Source organism: Pyxicephalus adspersus, chromosome 6 (genome assembly GCF_032062135.1).
Source record: "Pyxicephalus adspersus chromosome 6, UCB_Pads_2.0, whole genome shotgun sequence".
Taxonomy (NCBI): Eukaryota; Metazoa; Chordata; class Amphibia; order Anura; family Pyxicephalidae; genus Pyxicephalus; species Pyxicephalus adspersus.
This window is the reverse complement of record NC_092863.1, coordinates 30,913,575-30,930,940: the sequence shown is the minus strand read 5'-3', so window position 1 is coordinate 30,930,940 and position 17,366 is coordinate 30,913,575. Positions and strand designations below refer to the sequence as shown.

The 17,366-nt window shown below is 37.5% G+C and overlaps 1 protein-coding gene across 1 annotated transcript in view; it reads left to right on the top strand.

Annotated features, from left to right (window-relative positions):
- Positions 1-264: 264 nt before the first annotated feature.
- Positions 265-17,366, top strand: part of SLC7A8 (solute carrier family 7 member 8) — a 33,113-nt gene continuing 16,011 nt past the window's right edge. Inside the window, exons 1-4 of the mRNA XM_072415085.1 lie at positions 265-517; positions 2,779-2,987; positions 11,104-11,308; positions 11,405-11,556. Of these exons, the coding sequence (XP_072271186.1) occupies positions 2,837-2,987; positions 11,104-11,308; positions 11,405-11,556 (508 nt within the window). The 5' untranslated portion in view covers positions 265-517; positions 2,779-2,836. The remainder of the gene's footprint in view (positions 518-2,778; positions 2,988-11,103; positions 11,309-11,404; positions 11,557-17,366) is intronic.

The following is a 17,366-nucleotide window of genomic DNA, read 5'->3' as shown; positions in this document are numbered from 1 at the left end:
CATGCTGGGTATGCCACATCTCTTTGTACATCCATACACAGTATGTTTTGTCATTCTAATACACATATCACTGTAAAGTGTAAAGTCTCTGTTCAGGAGGACTGCAAATAATAAACAATAGCAGGCTATAATCTGTACAAGAAGGAGCTAGAAGAGGAGGGGGTTAAGGATCCCCTGACATCTGGGTAAGGAGCACATCTGGGTGTTGATATGGACAGAGAAGGGGGAGGAGCCTGGCTGGGTATATAAAGGATGACAGAGCGCTCCGAGGAGTAGTGGGGAGGACGCACAGGCAGGTGTACAGAGGAGGAGCAGCAGCGTCCTTGTCCATGACGACAACACAAAGCCTGCTACAGCAGAGAGCTCACATACATGGTAACTGATCCCAGGGCCAGCTTCTAAACACAAATAAGATCGGAGGATGGTACAGCTCTCACACTGCACACAACAAGCTGGCATTTCATGGTGAAGGAAATGCCTAGAACACCCTGAAATAGGCATCGGAGACCAGGATCTGGTAAGCGATCAGCCATGGTGGGGGTGGTTTATAATCGGGTCACTGTAGGTTTAATCAGAAGCTAGATCGGTGCTGATCTGTGCATGGGAGTGTATGGATATGCTCGGGCATCTTTCATATCCCATTCACAAAAAACGATCGATGGCATCTGATAGAGCTGTCATGTTCAGATGACAAGTCTCATGGCAGCCTGGGTCTCAATCATCATCCTGCCACCATGTCCCAGTCTCAGGGAACTTTTGGGGAATAATAAGGATCAGACTTCTGCTAATGTAAATTATATAGACAACTAAGAAGATTTACACACATTTAACAAATCTGGGATTTCTTCTTCTTCCTTATTACTAGAATGTGTCATCTACCATGTTCAGGTCTGAACTGGGTTCTTACCCTGCCATGTGAAATCATAAGATATTGTGAAATACAAATGTCTCTGTTTTATTAGTATTTACATATTTGTTTTGTATCAAGTTTATATAACAGTCATTATGATTGCACAAAATATTTATTTCATACTAGCTCATTAGATTCTAAGGGACTTTATATTAAAATAAGGTTCTCTACCTGCCCTGTGTTTGATATAAGGTTCATTAACTGGTGTGCAATCAAATTTTACGCTTTGTTAGAAGGAAAATTTTAATGTTAATTTATGATAATGTGGGGCTTTGTCCCAAATACCCTTGTTTAGAGTTGGAGTTGGCGTGCACAAGGTTTATAAAAGGCTTTTGTGTGCTGGATGACCGCTAGGATTGTATTGTGAACCCCTTCTGTATCTGGAGGTGGGTTTTCATTTACATTTCCTCACTTGTAGCTAACAATTTAATGAGAATTCCCAGAAGGTAATCTATCCTATCCTACAGACATAGATATTGAGGTGGATTTACTTAATTATTTTAGTCTGATCGCTAAACAAAGTGAATTATCTCTTTTCATTGGATTTTTCACTTAGCTTAGTAAGAAGATAAAACTGCTGACTTTATTCACCCATTCATGTGCAAGGAAAAATTCTGTTTTTTTAAATTCCTTTGCACGTGATTAGATATTCCTTGCAAAGTACATTTACTACATTAAATCAATTATCACTTACAAACTTATAATTTACCTTGCTAAGTAAACAGCCCAAATTCCACAGACACAGGGCATCCCCATAGTGGGGTGCGAACTTGGTGGTCTATTCTAAGGATACACCATTTTATTATAGTCTGGCAGAGTTCCAGATATCTATGTGAATACTTTTCTTGGGGAAAATTTCTTATGATTTTTATATATATATATTATGTATACAGTATATTATGCAAATTCCTCTCAATGTTGTTTTTGATCAATACAATGCTCAGCATTCAAATCAACCCTTTGCATCGACTACCAGTATTTAACATACCATATATATGTTTGCTAATTGATCTATATTACCATGGATCAATATGCTTCTTAGCCAACTGATAAAATAGAAGCCTTGCCTTATTAGTTTCCAACCTACTTCACTAAAATTATCTATGGAAAACACCTTTTATAAATGATCTTTGATTCAATGTTGCTGTTGAATCGATAGAAAATACTGTTTAGTGTGTCTGACATAACTATTCCTCCTACAGCTTGTCCTTATGTAAGAAAAACAAAAAGCAACCTTATCACTTGTATTAACTAGCTGATAGCATTGTGTATTGTAGTTCTCAATGCCTGAGGCCTATCAATAGAGTGCACAAAGCAAATGATAACATAATGGAAGTCACCAGCTGCTAGTAGAAGAAATAGATACAAGTTAATAGAAGTTCAAATCCTTTAAAGGGATCTGTAGTATTTTTAAAACCTTTTTTTAGATACACGTGGGAATGTGAATTTTATGAGTTTACTGTAGACAATATCAGTATGTTTTAGAAACATTATTTCCCTCCCTAGTATGAAATGGTATATGAGGGACAGGGAAAATCTGCAAAGAGTATATACCATACACAATAAAAATTGCGAAACATGTATTTACTAAAAATAAACTTTAGTTTCCCTGTTAACATATTCTATTTTCATGAATTTGGTAATATATTACAGATCTTACCTGATATACACTATACCTTTAATCTGACTTCTTTGCACCTATTCCACTTACATTTTAGCAGCTACTACAGCATATTTATTCCTTACATGGCAAATGGCATTTATAGGCCTTGGGTTGGTATTGAGAACCTGATCTATATGGTCAAAGGCTCCCAAAAGAATCTATTATATCTTATAGATTGATTATTGTTATCTTTTCTCACATTCAGGTCTGGTGATTAAGGACCTCTTGCCTTCTGATATTCAGCAATCACTTTGGCAAGAAAGATGGCAGAAGGCGCCCGGTTACGAACCAGTGCTGAGAAGATCCCAGATGAGCAAGGGCAGGATTCTGGCTCTGGATCAAGCTCTGGGGGAGCGGGAGGAGTGGCCCTAAAAAAGGAGATTGGGCTAGTGAGCGCATGTGGTATTATTGTGGGTAAGTCCTTCTCAGCTGGTACAGAATACTTTAAAGTGACAGACAGCTTCACCGACCAACAAAGTGGCTCAGAAGGCGGGAGATGACTAAGCATAACTTTTTACAAATCAAAATTTGCACATTAGTCATTCAAATTTCTAATCTACAAGTAAGCAGCTTTCACTTAACCATTGTGTACTGATTTTATCTTCACATTCTTAGTATGAATTCACAAAATTTGTAATAGGTTTAACACATCCAATATGAGCAAGGGTTCCTCAAAATTATCTTATATCAGTAATTCTACCCTTTTTTTTACAAATACACTAATCAATAACTAATGTTGTAATGAGAATGTAAAGCTGTTAACATTTCTAAAAACTGGACATGAAAGAAATGTTTAGGAAATAAAATAATGAACAGTATTATAACATTTTATCTGTCCGGTTGAATTAAATGTGTAAGAATGTGGATGCAGCAAATATCTCCTAAACTTTAGATCCTATCCGATTTGGGCCAACGCACATTTCTTTGTAATCTTCACAAAGACAGGAGAGCTTTACGATTCAAATTACTGAAAGCAGGACAGTTCTTAGTCTGCTGTACAATGGGGACCTAAACACAGGGTGTAACCTTCCCACAGAAATAGCACAGACCTGACTTGCAGGGATAGCTGTGTCACTTACATGGTATAGAGTATATGGGAGCAAGTTTGTTTGCAAGCATGGATATGTATTATTTGATACACATTCACTTATGGTTCTTTTCTTACAAATGTTTCTAGTTTGCTTTTTACTATTATTATACCTGTGGGCAATATGCAGGACAGAATAAAATCATGTTCCAGGAGCCATTGATCCTTTTTGTTATAGCTCCTTTATGGTCATGACAAATACTTGTGTAACATTCACAGGTTTCTAGAGCTCACTTAAAGCATTGTGCATTTAAATGCAGTAAAGGCTGTGCATGACTTGCTTAGCCTGTAGTGTCAGGAACTTGTTGCACCAATAAGGGTCAATTACAGCCCCAGAATGGCCTTATATACCTCAAAATAAAAATGAATAGAAATATGCAGAGCTGTGTCTAATGGAGGACAAACACCTATGCTAACAGGGTAGATGTCTGTATGTTTTCAGTGTTAAAGGGCAGACACGTTTGCATGTTAGCAGTTACCAGGAAAAGCACTCATTTTTAGTTAATTTCCTTAAAGTGAACCTGTGCCCATTTTGTGTTATTTAAATATTCTAAACAAGCAGCAAAAGTGTAAAGCAAGCCCTCATTCATCTCTGTATATGCAACATTGTGAAGAAATTAATTCTCAATTTTCTCTCTGTTTTTCTATGTAGAGCAGATATCGATGGTTTTTTGATTTAAACAACCAGTAGATGTTTCTAGCTGTTGGAAACCAACTGAAATAAGACACTGGGGTCTTTCTTGTCATTTTTAGCTTTGGAGGTCAGGGTGGCAGGTTTTAATCCTCCTATACCAATTGTTAAGGATATATAAATAGTTTAGGGTCCATAGTCTCAGCACAAGTACCATTTTATTTTAGTTTCCGTTACTGATCTTCAGCAAACACTTTAGTATCTTCATAAAAGGTTATAGGCCTTCAGTAGAAAATATATGCAGATGGAAAGGATTCTTGTTGCCAAGTGCATTCTTTTAGTTTCTGCTTGCATTTATTTAATGGCAAATCAAACTTTTAACCTTCTTTAGTAAAGGGTAACCTATAACAACTGATCAGGTTCTATCTTGTGGCGGTTTGATGTCTGTACATGAAATTACATTTAGCCCTATTGGGCTGCTGCACTTCTGAATTTGCACAAGAAAACAAAACCTCTTTATTGGGGTTAATTTTTTTTACCAAATAGGCCTGAAGTAGAATTGAAAAGACAAACGAATTCTTCCATTTCCAGGGATTTTGTATGAGAAGCATCCACCCTGCCATACCCTCTTGTGCTCCTTATCAGTGGGTGCAGAAGGTGGTAAGGCAGGGGAAGGAAGTCACATGACCTGCACAATTTTAATGAATAGCTGACTCTGCTTTTATGAATGGCTGAGCCGGCAACTAGCATGTCTGCCACGTGAACAGCTCAAAGTGTAGTGGAGTAGTGATGTAGTGTACAGAGTTCATAGTATGACTGCTGTCACTGAACCCTCACACATTAATTCAAGATAAGAGTGATGATGATGTTTTAAATATATATATATATATATATATATATATATATTTTTTTTTTTTTTTTAAGCCATTGGATTAGCAAGTAGTGGCACATAGCTGTAGACATGCTTTAAACTAAACAAAAAGCACATAAAGACTTTTGGACAATTGTCTTCAATAGTGTGGTTTTTGCTTTTACAATTTTGTATAATGCATACAGTACTGGGATCTGATTAAATGAAGCTCTCCAAGGCTGGAGAAGATACACTTTCATGAGTGCAGCTTGGTGATCCAGCAAACCTGGAATGGATCTGGTCCAGGATTCCAAACATTTGCTAGAAAATCACTTTGAAGAAATCCATTCCAGGTATGTTGGATCACCCAGCTTCACTGTTGATAGTGTATCCTCTTCAATCAAGCTTTAATAAATTAAGCACATTTGAATGGCCAGGATTGTGGACTCCACACACCAATAATGACACATTTTTTTTGTTCAAACCTCGCCCTATGATATGTATTGTTTTGGTAATATTGAATACAAGAATGCATTCACACATATTCCCCATAGTTATAAGTGTGTTTTAGCTTGTGCAGTGCATTGCCCTTTATTTTCAGCCGACATTCAACGTGTATCGGCAAGCAAAAAACATACCTACCAATTATTTTTCCTATTAGACCTCAAGGCATATATTTATTTATTAAATCTTTTCAGTGTTGAGTGCCACTAAAAGTCAATGGAAATGCAGCAAAACTGTGCACACTAAGCTTTCTTTGAATTATGCAGTAAGAATTATGCAATAATAGTGTGTATAATATTAGTGTGAATGACCCCTTTAAAAAGACTGTTTATAATTTAGAAGAAAGCACTGCATTATAAAACTGGCATTGATAACACACAATAAAAAGTATACCGTATGTGCTTTTAGGTGCACAAATGTAAGCAGGCCTCTAAAAAATGCACAATGCAAAAAAAATGGTACAGAAAAAGAAAGCTCAAAGCTTTTGACTTAACCCATTGATGTTTGCTTCTCCTCTATAAGCTCGCAGCCTGCCTATTGCACTCATTTTATCATCTGACTCCCTTCCCCCAATTCCCCACTTCTCATCTTCTATACCATATGCCCCATAGATTGCAGAATGCCTATAGCCTCCTGTTTTTTTCTCTAAATAATTGATGAGAAGATGACGTGTAAGGATCTATTTATAGAGACCACTGATGATGGTAGATGTACGCAGGGTCCTGGGGGACAGAATGCTTTGATAAGGTTTTGTCTGTGTATTTTGTAATAATACTATGTTTTTGGCATGCAGCACATTGTATTTGTGCCTGGTTATGTATGCATACTGGTTTTAGAATGTAAAAGCCCCAGGGGTTCATTGTTCTTGAACATGTGCGTACTGCTCAGTATATTGCCAGTTTTGGTATTGTGATTCATTGGTAAAAGGTTATTAGAGGTTAGATTTGCAAGTATGCTGTATTGAGTATACTGCAAAACTCATCAACACAAGTCCTGCAGCCATATGAAAATTCACAGAGAAGCTACACCTTAGACTTATCTGAATTTCTGATTGGTCGGTTATAGCTCCTATTTTTTTTTTTTGGAAGCAGGTAAAACTGACCTTGCATAGAAATTTGCTCTACGGTGTTATAAATCTGAGGCTTCACAATGAAATCAAACAGCCTTTCATCTTGTAATGAAGATGAAATGATATTGATTGGTTGCCTGTTATGACTGCCGCAGTCAATATTACCCATGAGACATTGCCTGTTTAATCTTCAATTTTTTTTTAGGATTTTAGGAGCAGTTATCATTATCTGCACACTTCTTTCATTATGTGGATCCTTAACCATTGCATTACACATTTTATGAATAATGAGTTTTTTATGATCACATTAATAAATTGGTAAAACATATAGACCATTTTTGGTCTTGAATATGTCATCGTTTTTGTGATTATTTCCAGTGACAAGTAAAAATAAGCGCTGCTCAAACACTGCTGTTCAGTTTTATAGAAGGAGGAGGATGAGTGAGTGGTACCTTGCTGTGCAGTCCCATATAGGAAAGTACAGTTGTTACCCCCAGTCCGTTGTTCATTGATCTGCTAAATGACATCAGGGGTACACATGCTGGATTTTAATCCGGGACGATCATGACCGTTTGTCATGGGCATGTGTATGTAGCTTTACTGACTGTAGCACAATGCTTAGCATCAGTACCGCCAGGGATTTTTCCTATCTTACTATGATACGTGCTTACTGCCCACTATCTAACTAATTGATTGCTTACAAAAATTCTCAATCACAAACTATACAGCCTTATTAAATTAATGATCATGCAGTCAAAGGCCAAAGATAACATTTAATTGACCTAATTACATACAAGGAACTTTAAATCCTCATTCTTTTCAGGCATATTATGTTTTATAGATAGATATGGACAGACCAAAGGTTGACAAAATGCAATGTCAAGCAAATCCTGAGTACAAATTCTTAATACCAGGGGCAAAGTCACCTGTTGTAACTACTCTTGAAATGCTGATTGAGGCTATTTGCCTGTAATATTGTGTCTGTAAGTGTAGGTGAAGAATTGCTTGTTATAATACTTCACAGAGTGTAGCTTATGCTAGAAGTGTAAGGTTTACCTATTTCATTGCAGATCGGTGTACTTTAATAAACTGTTATCAGCTGTGATAATCTTTAGCTATGTTATTGCATTTCATCTGTAATCAAAAAAACATTCCCTGGGAGGAATGTAATAGTACAATGTACCTTAAGCCCTCTGCAATAAGAAATGTCCTGATCACACTATGCTGCAGAAAAACACCACACCCTAAAAGGACTGCTTGTCCAAATGTTCTTTCTTTAAGACTAAAACCCAAAATGTGCATACATGTAATACAAAGTGCTTGTTATCATGTATGGCATTATTTATTTTGCTTTAATTCAGACCAGTCAAGGTAAAAAAAATATAATAAAGCCTTAACCTCATCAAAAACATTTTTGAGTTTTGAATAGAGTGGATAAGACATTAAGTCAAGTTTTATTACGGTATGCAACCTCATTGGAGGTATTTTGTCTTTTTGAGCCCTGCAACTTCTCAACCCCAGTCCTCCCAAAAAGATCAACAAAGTACAGATTTTAGATGTATCTTCATTGGGTATCTTGATTAGGTTTAAGTAATCATTTGTTCAAGCAACTCATTCATGAAATGTAAAGCCAGGCCAATTGTTCTTCTTGGAGTGTGGATTTATACTCACTGACCTTACACCAGAGGTCTGTTTTGAACAGACAGCTTTAAAGTCTGTCCAGATATCCATCATTATATCTCTCTGATTGGATGTCACATAGCGGACTTTATCACTTGCCATGAATTTGTATAGGACACGTTTTGCACTGGATTTGTACTATATAAATCAGGTAAGCATAGAGGGTAAAGCTACATACACACTTCCAATTATTATCGTTGGAAAACTAACGACGAACGTTCATGCACGATATATACGAACGATCGTATAGCACCGATCCTGCACATAGAGTTAACGACACGATCGTTCGTAGATATTGTACACACAATAGATACGATCGTTTGACCGATAGAGGAACTATGTGCACGACAGGAAAGTGAATGGACGTTCGTTCATCACGCATGCTCTGACCATGGACGATCAACGAACGACCGTACACACGAACGATGTTCAACGATCGTCGTCTAATCCGATCCGCCGGTCCGGTCGTTCGTTTCCAGCGACTTTCCTCGTTCGTCGGCGTCGTTGGTTACTTTTTTACGAACGTTTTTTTGCCCAATCGATCGTTCGTCGTTCGATTGGAACGATAAAAATTGGAAGTGTGTACGCACCTTAAGTCAGGTACTCACTTTCTTTTGCTTAGTATACCATTCAATCTTTAGCTATTTAAATTAATAAAATATATCTTGAAATAAAAGTGAAGGCATTTCAATGCTTGCTTTGCATAGTATGTGCTCAAAGCTTAGTCCTGTCCTCAGGTGGAAAGGTTCAGTCTCATGATATCCAGAGACGCGAGGCATTTAATTCTAATCACAAGACTGTCTGGGTTTAGATCCTTTAACACGCTGAACCTGTAATAGGATTCTGTGCTCTCTCTCAGCACTGAGAAATCCTTTTCAGTATTCTTGAACTTTTGTCTGCCAGGTTGTTTCAGTGTCAATGTAACCTTTGTAACTTGCTGGCCAAAATTTTCCAACTGCTACACAAATTTGTAGAGCCAGCATACAGTGTATTTTGATGGTCATGCTAAGAAGTGATTAAACATAGAGTCCATGAGTTGTCATTTGATATGGTCAACTAAAAATTAAAACAAAAAACAATACACATTGTATTTGATTTATTAAAGCTCCCCAAGACTGGAGAAGGTAGACTATCATGGGAGATCCTGGGTGATCTAGGAAACCTGGATTTCTTGAAAAGAATTTGCTATTAGTTTTTGTTTACAATCCTGGACCAGATCTATTTTAGGTTTGCTGGATCACCCACGTTCTTTAATGATAGTCTATCCTCTCCAGTATTGGAGTGCTTTAATAGATTAGACCCAGTGTATATGTAACCTTTGCTGTAAATTGTATGAGTTCTTTATAGCCTGGGAGCTACAAAGACAAATCATAGACAGGATCAACACATAATGGTCCAAACATATTCATCTATTTTATTCAGCTGACTTGTGGGCCACTTTTTCTAGTTGTCTGGATGTTACACTGACTCCGTGTCTTCAGTGCCTTTTGGAACACTGAAAAACATTTAACCAAAAAAGTCCAGATAGCAGCAGGAAGAAACTATGATTTGCCGATGTCAGCAGTGATAGCTTCGCTATTTCTTTCAGTATGAGTTCCTTTACAGCAAGCTTGCTACATATTAAGCAATTTTGCATTGTTGTAGAACAGAGTGAATCAGTGTAGCAATCAGATTCATTTTAGGTTATAAAAATTTACAAAACTACTGTTGCCAAATCAGCTCTTTTAGCACCTTTCATTAAATTGATTTGAATCTCCAACAGCAGCAGTTGGCACAAAGTTAAGAGAGCTTGTTGCTGGTCTCTGCCTGCACACTGCTGATCTTTAATTTATCTGAACAGGAAAGCCTTGGCAGGGACATTTTCTCTCTTATTACTGAACAGGTATGTCTCCTTGTACTGCATGGTGGCTCAGTGGCCAGCATTTTCTCTTTGCAGTATACTATATGCATGGAGTTTTTATGTCCCTCACAAAAACCTACTGGTAGGTTCTTTGGCGTCCTTCCCAAATCGACCTAAACCATGTTTGGTCAACACAGACCTACCTACCTTAATTGTAGATAAAGCCTACTTTACATAGACCTATTTACCTTATTGTAGATATATCCTAGTCAACGCATACCTTCTGGCCCCAACTATAGATTAAATAAAGTCAACATTAAATAAAGTCAGCAATAATTATCGTTGGAAACGAACGATTAATGACCGATTGGCCGATATTTGTTTACAAAAAAAGTGCACAACAACTAGACAACGAACAAGGAATGCCGCTGGAAACGAACGACCATCCCGGCAGATCTGATTGGGTGCTGATTGTTCGCTGTTTATTGTGTGTATGGTCATTCAGTGATTGTGGATTGTTCTGTGATACAGTTTCTCCTGTACATGTCACTTCCTGCATCGTTCAAACGATTGTATCTAGTGTGTGTACATTATTGGCGGAGTATATTAGAACGATCGTTTCAGCATGAACAGAATCGTGCACTATACGATCTTTCAAAATAATTGTGAATAATCCTTGAGTATTTTCTAACAACAATTATTACAGCCTTAGTCATAGCCTAGTCAACACTGACCTACTGGCCAACTCTACAATAACTGCTTTATTATAACATATCAATTTCTTTATGTTTTCTGAACTACGGCTATACATTTGTCATATTAGGTTCTAGGTTTGGTAAATAACAAAATAATTTTCTTTTGTCTTTCAGGCAATATTATTGGCTCTGGTATATTTGTGTCACCAAAGGGAGTATTGGAAAATGCTGGTTCCGTGGGAATGGCCCTCATAGTCTGGATTGTCACAGGCGTTATCACTGCAGTAGGAGCTCTGTGTTATGCTGAACTAGGAGTCACCATCCCAAAGTCTGGTGGAGACTATTCATACGTAAAGGATATCTTCGGAGGACTTGCAGGGTAGGTGCCTAATTACAAGAGGAAACCTGAACTTTACATTGTGACGAGATGTGCTAATGAATAGATCACCTCACAGTACTATCTATTTCTTTGTAGATTCCTCCGACTTTGGATTGCTGTCTTAGTGATTTATCCTACAAATCAAGCAGTCATTGCACTTACATTTTCCAATTATGTTCTACAACCTCTTTTCCCAACATGTTTTGCACCTGAATCTGGACTGCGTCTTTTAGCAGCTGTCTGTTTGTGTAAGTAACATGCCCTCACATTGTAATAGCACCTGTCTATCATATGCATATCATTTAAATCTATTTTATGTATGGATGATAGACTTACTGTATTTAATGAACCTATGATTATATATGTATATAGATTTTTATGCTGCAAAATATTGTACATTTCTTTATTGGAACAACAGAATTGTTTACATCAGTCCGAGATCACAGAAGCTAACACCTACATACAAACTTTAAAAGTAGGGCCATAGTAAGCAGAAGACTTTTTTAAATCCAATATATTGTATATTTTGCAGGGAAAACACATCACACTAAAGAAATGCGGTTTAGAATAAACTTCAGGCCAGTATGCCATAAATGCTGACCACAAAGTCATATGAAGTAATGCAAAAGGTTTTTGTAATGCCATGCTTACCTAATACATGCTTCATAACATAATGATGTCATTTCTTTAATTACTGTTGATGTAGTCTGTTCATTAGTACCTACTTTGAGTACTGAAAGAATTTTACTGCTTTCCTATATACACCTGGATCCATGAACGGGCAATGGGGATTGACTTCTTTTTAAGTCAAGGGAGGAGAGAACAATGGTATGCCACTCCCTTGTTTCTCCCCACCGTAGAACAGAACGGGTACTATATGTACAGCGCTCAATTGTTCATCTGGCACAAGAAATGATCGTGAAAGTTTTTCAACAACAAAAATTTTAGAAGTTTATGCTGCCTTAACCTAACCCCACAGGCAGAAGACAGGGGTAAAAAAGTATATTTCTGAGCAAGGGCGTGCATGTGTGTGGCTATGACGGGGCTCCAGAGGACCTTGCGACACAAAGTAGCCACTCTTAAAATAGAAACTAGGGGAGTACAATGTCAAAACATACTTTATAATGAAATAATAGGCTGCAAACTCAAGACACCCATAAAACAGTGTACATTCTTACGAACTCTATAGCTTTTTTTAACATGGGGAGTTTAAAAACACCGTACGTTCAATTTGCTTATGTAGAGAATCTTCTAGAGGGGCTTTCATTTTGTGCATTTAAATAAGTGTTTATCCCACCATATTTCCATTGACTGCACAAGTATTGTAGATGACAGTTTAGGGGCTGCATTTGACTATTTCCTTGCAGAAGGTCTTACATGGTGTGATGAAATTACAGGCAAATCAGGTCAACTGCTTTGTTTGAACAGAAAAGGCTGTGTTTGAAAAGAACATCCATCTATGTGAGCCCTAATTTAAGATGCATGTCTGACCCTTGGTCTGAACCAAGGGGTTGTATTTCTTTATACCCACCAGTCTTCTAGTTAGTATTTTTAAAATATTGCAGCGTGGATCCAAGTTTTTGATGCTAAGAGACTCAGAATTGGTATACACATTTCTGGGTTTCTGTACATTTTAAAACATTCTACACAAATATATTAGTGTGCGGATGTGTCACAAATTTTAAGGTAGTTTAGAAGACTTTAGAAGTCAATCGACAGAAACAGTACCTAAAACTGTGCTAAAATTGGAATACCATGAAGGTGTGTGATATACAGATGGAGTACTACATTGCTTTTATCTAAGCTGATCCACCTTTTCTTCCTAGTATAGCTACTTACATGGCTACAAAGATTAGATGGTGGACAACTATGCATAGTTAATGATGCCACTGAACCTTTTCTATGAAGTAATGTAAATTCAAGAGAAGAGATGAATTTCCATCACCAGAACCAACAAGTTTGTGAGGACACAAACTTTTTGGTTCTAAAACCAACAACACAGGTTTACCTTTTCAAATAATCTGGTTTTCATCATTGTGACAATGTGTAAATAGATTTTTATGGGTTGTATTTTATTCATTATTGCACAGATGTGACCAATAACTGTGCAAGCTGTCTTTTTGCCTCTTCTGCTTATAGGCATATATTGTCTGGATGGATGGTACATGGTACATCTATTCTTGTCTACTTATATAGCAGAAAAAGGTGGGCATCAGTTGTATCTGAACTTTACCCCAAGCAAGTCCAGCCGGTCCTAAACCTAACTTCAGCTAAATATATATATTTATTAGGTTTTGATTAAAGCTGAAAAATATTAAAACCTCTGTCACCTTATTATTGCTCCCTGCTTTGGTGATTTTACCTGATTTGCCCACTAAAGACTGCAAGTGCCCAAAATTGGATATAGAAACAAAAGAATCTGAATTGTTTAGGTCACATCAGTTGAATATACAAGTATCTGAGCGTTTTTTGAGACCACTTGTTTGATCAAATTTTAGATCGTTCTTATGTACTCTTTGCTGTGCTTTTCTCTGGTTGGACTGTGCATTAATCGGGGTATGTGGTGATAGGATTGATTTTCAATCCAAATTTATATCAAACAAATCAATTAAACCAGAGTCAACTCAAGTACAGCTAGCATTACACATGTAGCCATATAGGATATAACTTCTGCACTACTCGTTCACTTAGAGATTTCTCATTTGATGGAGTGTAATCTACCAGCAACTGATTACACAGATTGAAAAAAAAAACCATAAGACTGTGGAAGAGACAGGCACTGATGTTTAGCAGGGGGATGTGATACAGCACTACCTTATATTCATGGAAGGTGGAATATATGAGAATAGTGTCTCCCTCTTACAAGTTGTGTACACAGTACCCTTGATGCCTAGAAAATAAAGAGGTCGCTGTAGGTCACCAGAAAAGACAAAAACAAGAGATAGAACAAGCTTGAGGTTCCTGTGGGAGTAAAACCGTCACTAAGCAGTTAATAGGTGTTGACTGGATCTCGGTTCTGGCCGTGACTCTCATCTCTGCGGATATGGGGGATGGGTTGTTTTGGACTGTGCTCTTGGGACACCGGTGCCTGGTTGACGGGAGGAGAGGATCCTGCTAGAACTGGTTCCCTAGAAGCTAAAAACATAAGGGGGGGGGGGGATGTCTGGATTATGCAAGCACAGCTGGGCCTCAAATGTCATTATTCAGACAGGCTGATTACTCAGAGCTGAGTCAGCAAGAAGGTATAGTATAGGGGAAGTGATAGGATAAAGCCTCTGTTTGCATGGCTGAGATTAATGAGAGATTGAACCTAAAAAAATACAAGCCTGTCTGTGTATATAAGTGTGTCAACAGAAAGTCATGTGTGTTTGTATGAGAAATGCAGCATCAAACGTAGAACCATTGTGTATAGAAGATTTTGTATCTGCTTATATGTGGGCTCTTTGTGCAGCTGCTGAAATCACAAGGGTTTTTGGTTTACCTTTGGTTTTGTTACACAGATAGATTTAGTGCTCTGTCTGTGCACCTTGTCCTGGCAGATGTGGCGTCTTGCCGTCCTCCATCTCTCCTTGCAGCTCAGGGTCACTGATAATAACAATGACGCAAAGCATACAACACATGAGGGTGCTATCAGAAATTCCATTAGGCCTTGAAATTCAATATTGCACTGGCAGATGGGATACTTGGTCACAAAGATCTTAGATTGGCACTGATAGAACACAACTAGCTTAAAAGAATTATATAACCTGCTACTATTATGTGTACATAAACAGCACCTCTACTACAGGAACTTAATCAGATCCCGAGGACCAGGGGAATTATTAGAAGAGTCTCTGTTTTGGCTTTTTATTTTACCTCCTGTTTATTTTGCTTTTTTCTTTTCACACGTTGATTGACATTTTTCTGCTGTTTTCCCTGACTAGTTACGGTAAATTTTTAATGCATGGAGGCTGAAAAAGGTGTTTGTGTTAAGGTCCACCTAAATTCAGTGCTTTATTATGTTAAAATCTCATAACTTCAGCTGCATTTAGCACACGCTAAATACCCTTGACTTGACTTGCACTGACATCCAATTATTTTAGGCATTGTGTTGCGATGATGTGCATTCTTAACATGTTGTATCAGTGCCTGCGTTTTTTGATCACGGCAGATGCTGTGAACAAAAACATGTGGCATGCTTCACCGCATTTAAATGTGGTCATTTTTACCACAATGTCAACTGAGCCTGTAAGAACAATTGATTTTGGCTTTTTATTGCATTGCTATGTTTTGGTCAATGCAGGCCAATGGATATGGTGTAAACGGGCTCTTAATGACAAGAAAAGGGTATGCAGGCTTCTGGGTGAAACTAAATTCAGTGTTTAATTCAAGAACATTGTCTTATTAAATTAGTGTTGTAATTTGTTTGAAATCATAATAAAAAAACAATAAAGTATTTTCGGTGTGGGGTCAAATCTGATTTCATAGTGTAGCACTAGGGCTCCAACATTCCCTCCACATATACCCTCACTTTCTACAAAAATAATAAATATTTCATATAAAAATAATAAAGGTTGCACCTTTGTGACCAGAAGTATAATAATAAAGAAATAGAAAAAGTTGCTTTGCTGAATGTTTTAAACATATCTTAGAATAACAAAACCATCAGTGGCTGTTACCACTTACATGGACTATAAGGTCATTTTAGTAATGTAGCTTTTGCTTTAGGTCACTAGGATTTTATAGCATCTTGGCATCCTATGTGTGTCTGTGAAGAGTGCCCCCTTATTGGGTAGGGTTGAATGACTCTCGGCTTGCTCTCAGGAAAATGTAGCTGGCAGTGTACTGGTGCTGTTTATAGTACTTATGCATATTCGTATACTGTGTGTGTATGTATATATATATATATATATATATATATATATATATATATATATATTGTGAGATATCACAGGGGGCTCGTGGTAACCAGATTCTTGCAAGGCACATAAGAGGCAGGAGACTTAAAATGTCCAAACTAACAGCAGTTAGGTTTATTTAACTTGGTGTTACAGCAAACTCTCCATAACTTTAAAACAAAAAAACAAACAGTAGCCTGGCTGGGCTCACTTGGCCTCACTTGGTGCCACTTGGTGCCCTGTCTCTCTAACACATACACTCAATATCAATACTGTTAACTCACAGTTTGTAGTACGGCTTGGACACTGGCTTTCCTGGAGCTCTGCTTCCTTCTCATGCATGGAACACACTGGCTCTCCCAGACTTTGACTGATCACCTTTTTAAATTGCACCTGAGTCCAGGTGAACGTATCCCAGTCAGGATTGGGCCAAGGAACCCACCCTTCACTTTCCTTGGTTGACTCCAGGCCCCCAAAGAACCTGGTTTTCTTCCCAAGAAACCTACACACATGACCACTCTCCTTTACCTGGAGCCATTAACACAGGTAATACCTCATCAGAGGCGCAACATACCTGCCATCCAACACTATACCTGACGTTTTAAGGGACACTCTGTCACTATATATATATATATATATATATTCCAATTTCCATTTATCTTTAAACCCTACTTCCTTTATTAATCATTTTGTGTGAATCAGATATGTGGACTTGGTGTAATATGTTTGTGTGACATTGGGTGGCTGGGTCTTACTGTTGTCTTGGCACAGAAAATCTAGATTCTGTAATTTTGCTTGGCATTTGATAAGGGCTTAGTATCTGTAGCTGGCACTGATTTACTAGGACATTGAGTTCTAGTCTGAGGAAAACAGTTCTTAGATATCTTCTAAACAGTTCTAAAAAAGGATCGTAGAAATGAATTTGATTCATGGACCTGTTCTGGGTCATTTTCCTGAAAGTAAACCTGCACTGGGTACATTTGACTTGCATACAGAAACAAACCTGTGTTTGTTCTCGTAAGGTCTGCATTTAATATCACTGGCACAACTAGTCAAATGACTGTTTGGCAGGCACACATGATATAATTCCAGAACAGTTTTGTCATTAGAGAAAACAACTTTACATTTTAAGTAAAACACCATAAACAAGACTTCATATGCTTGCTGTATATGAAGCAACT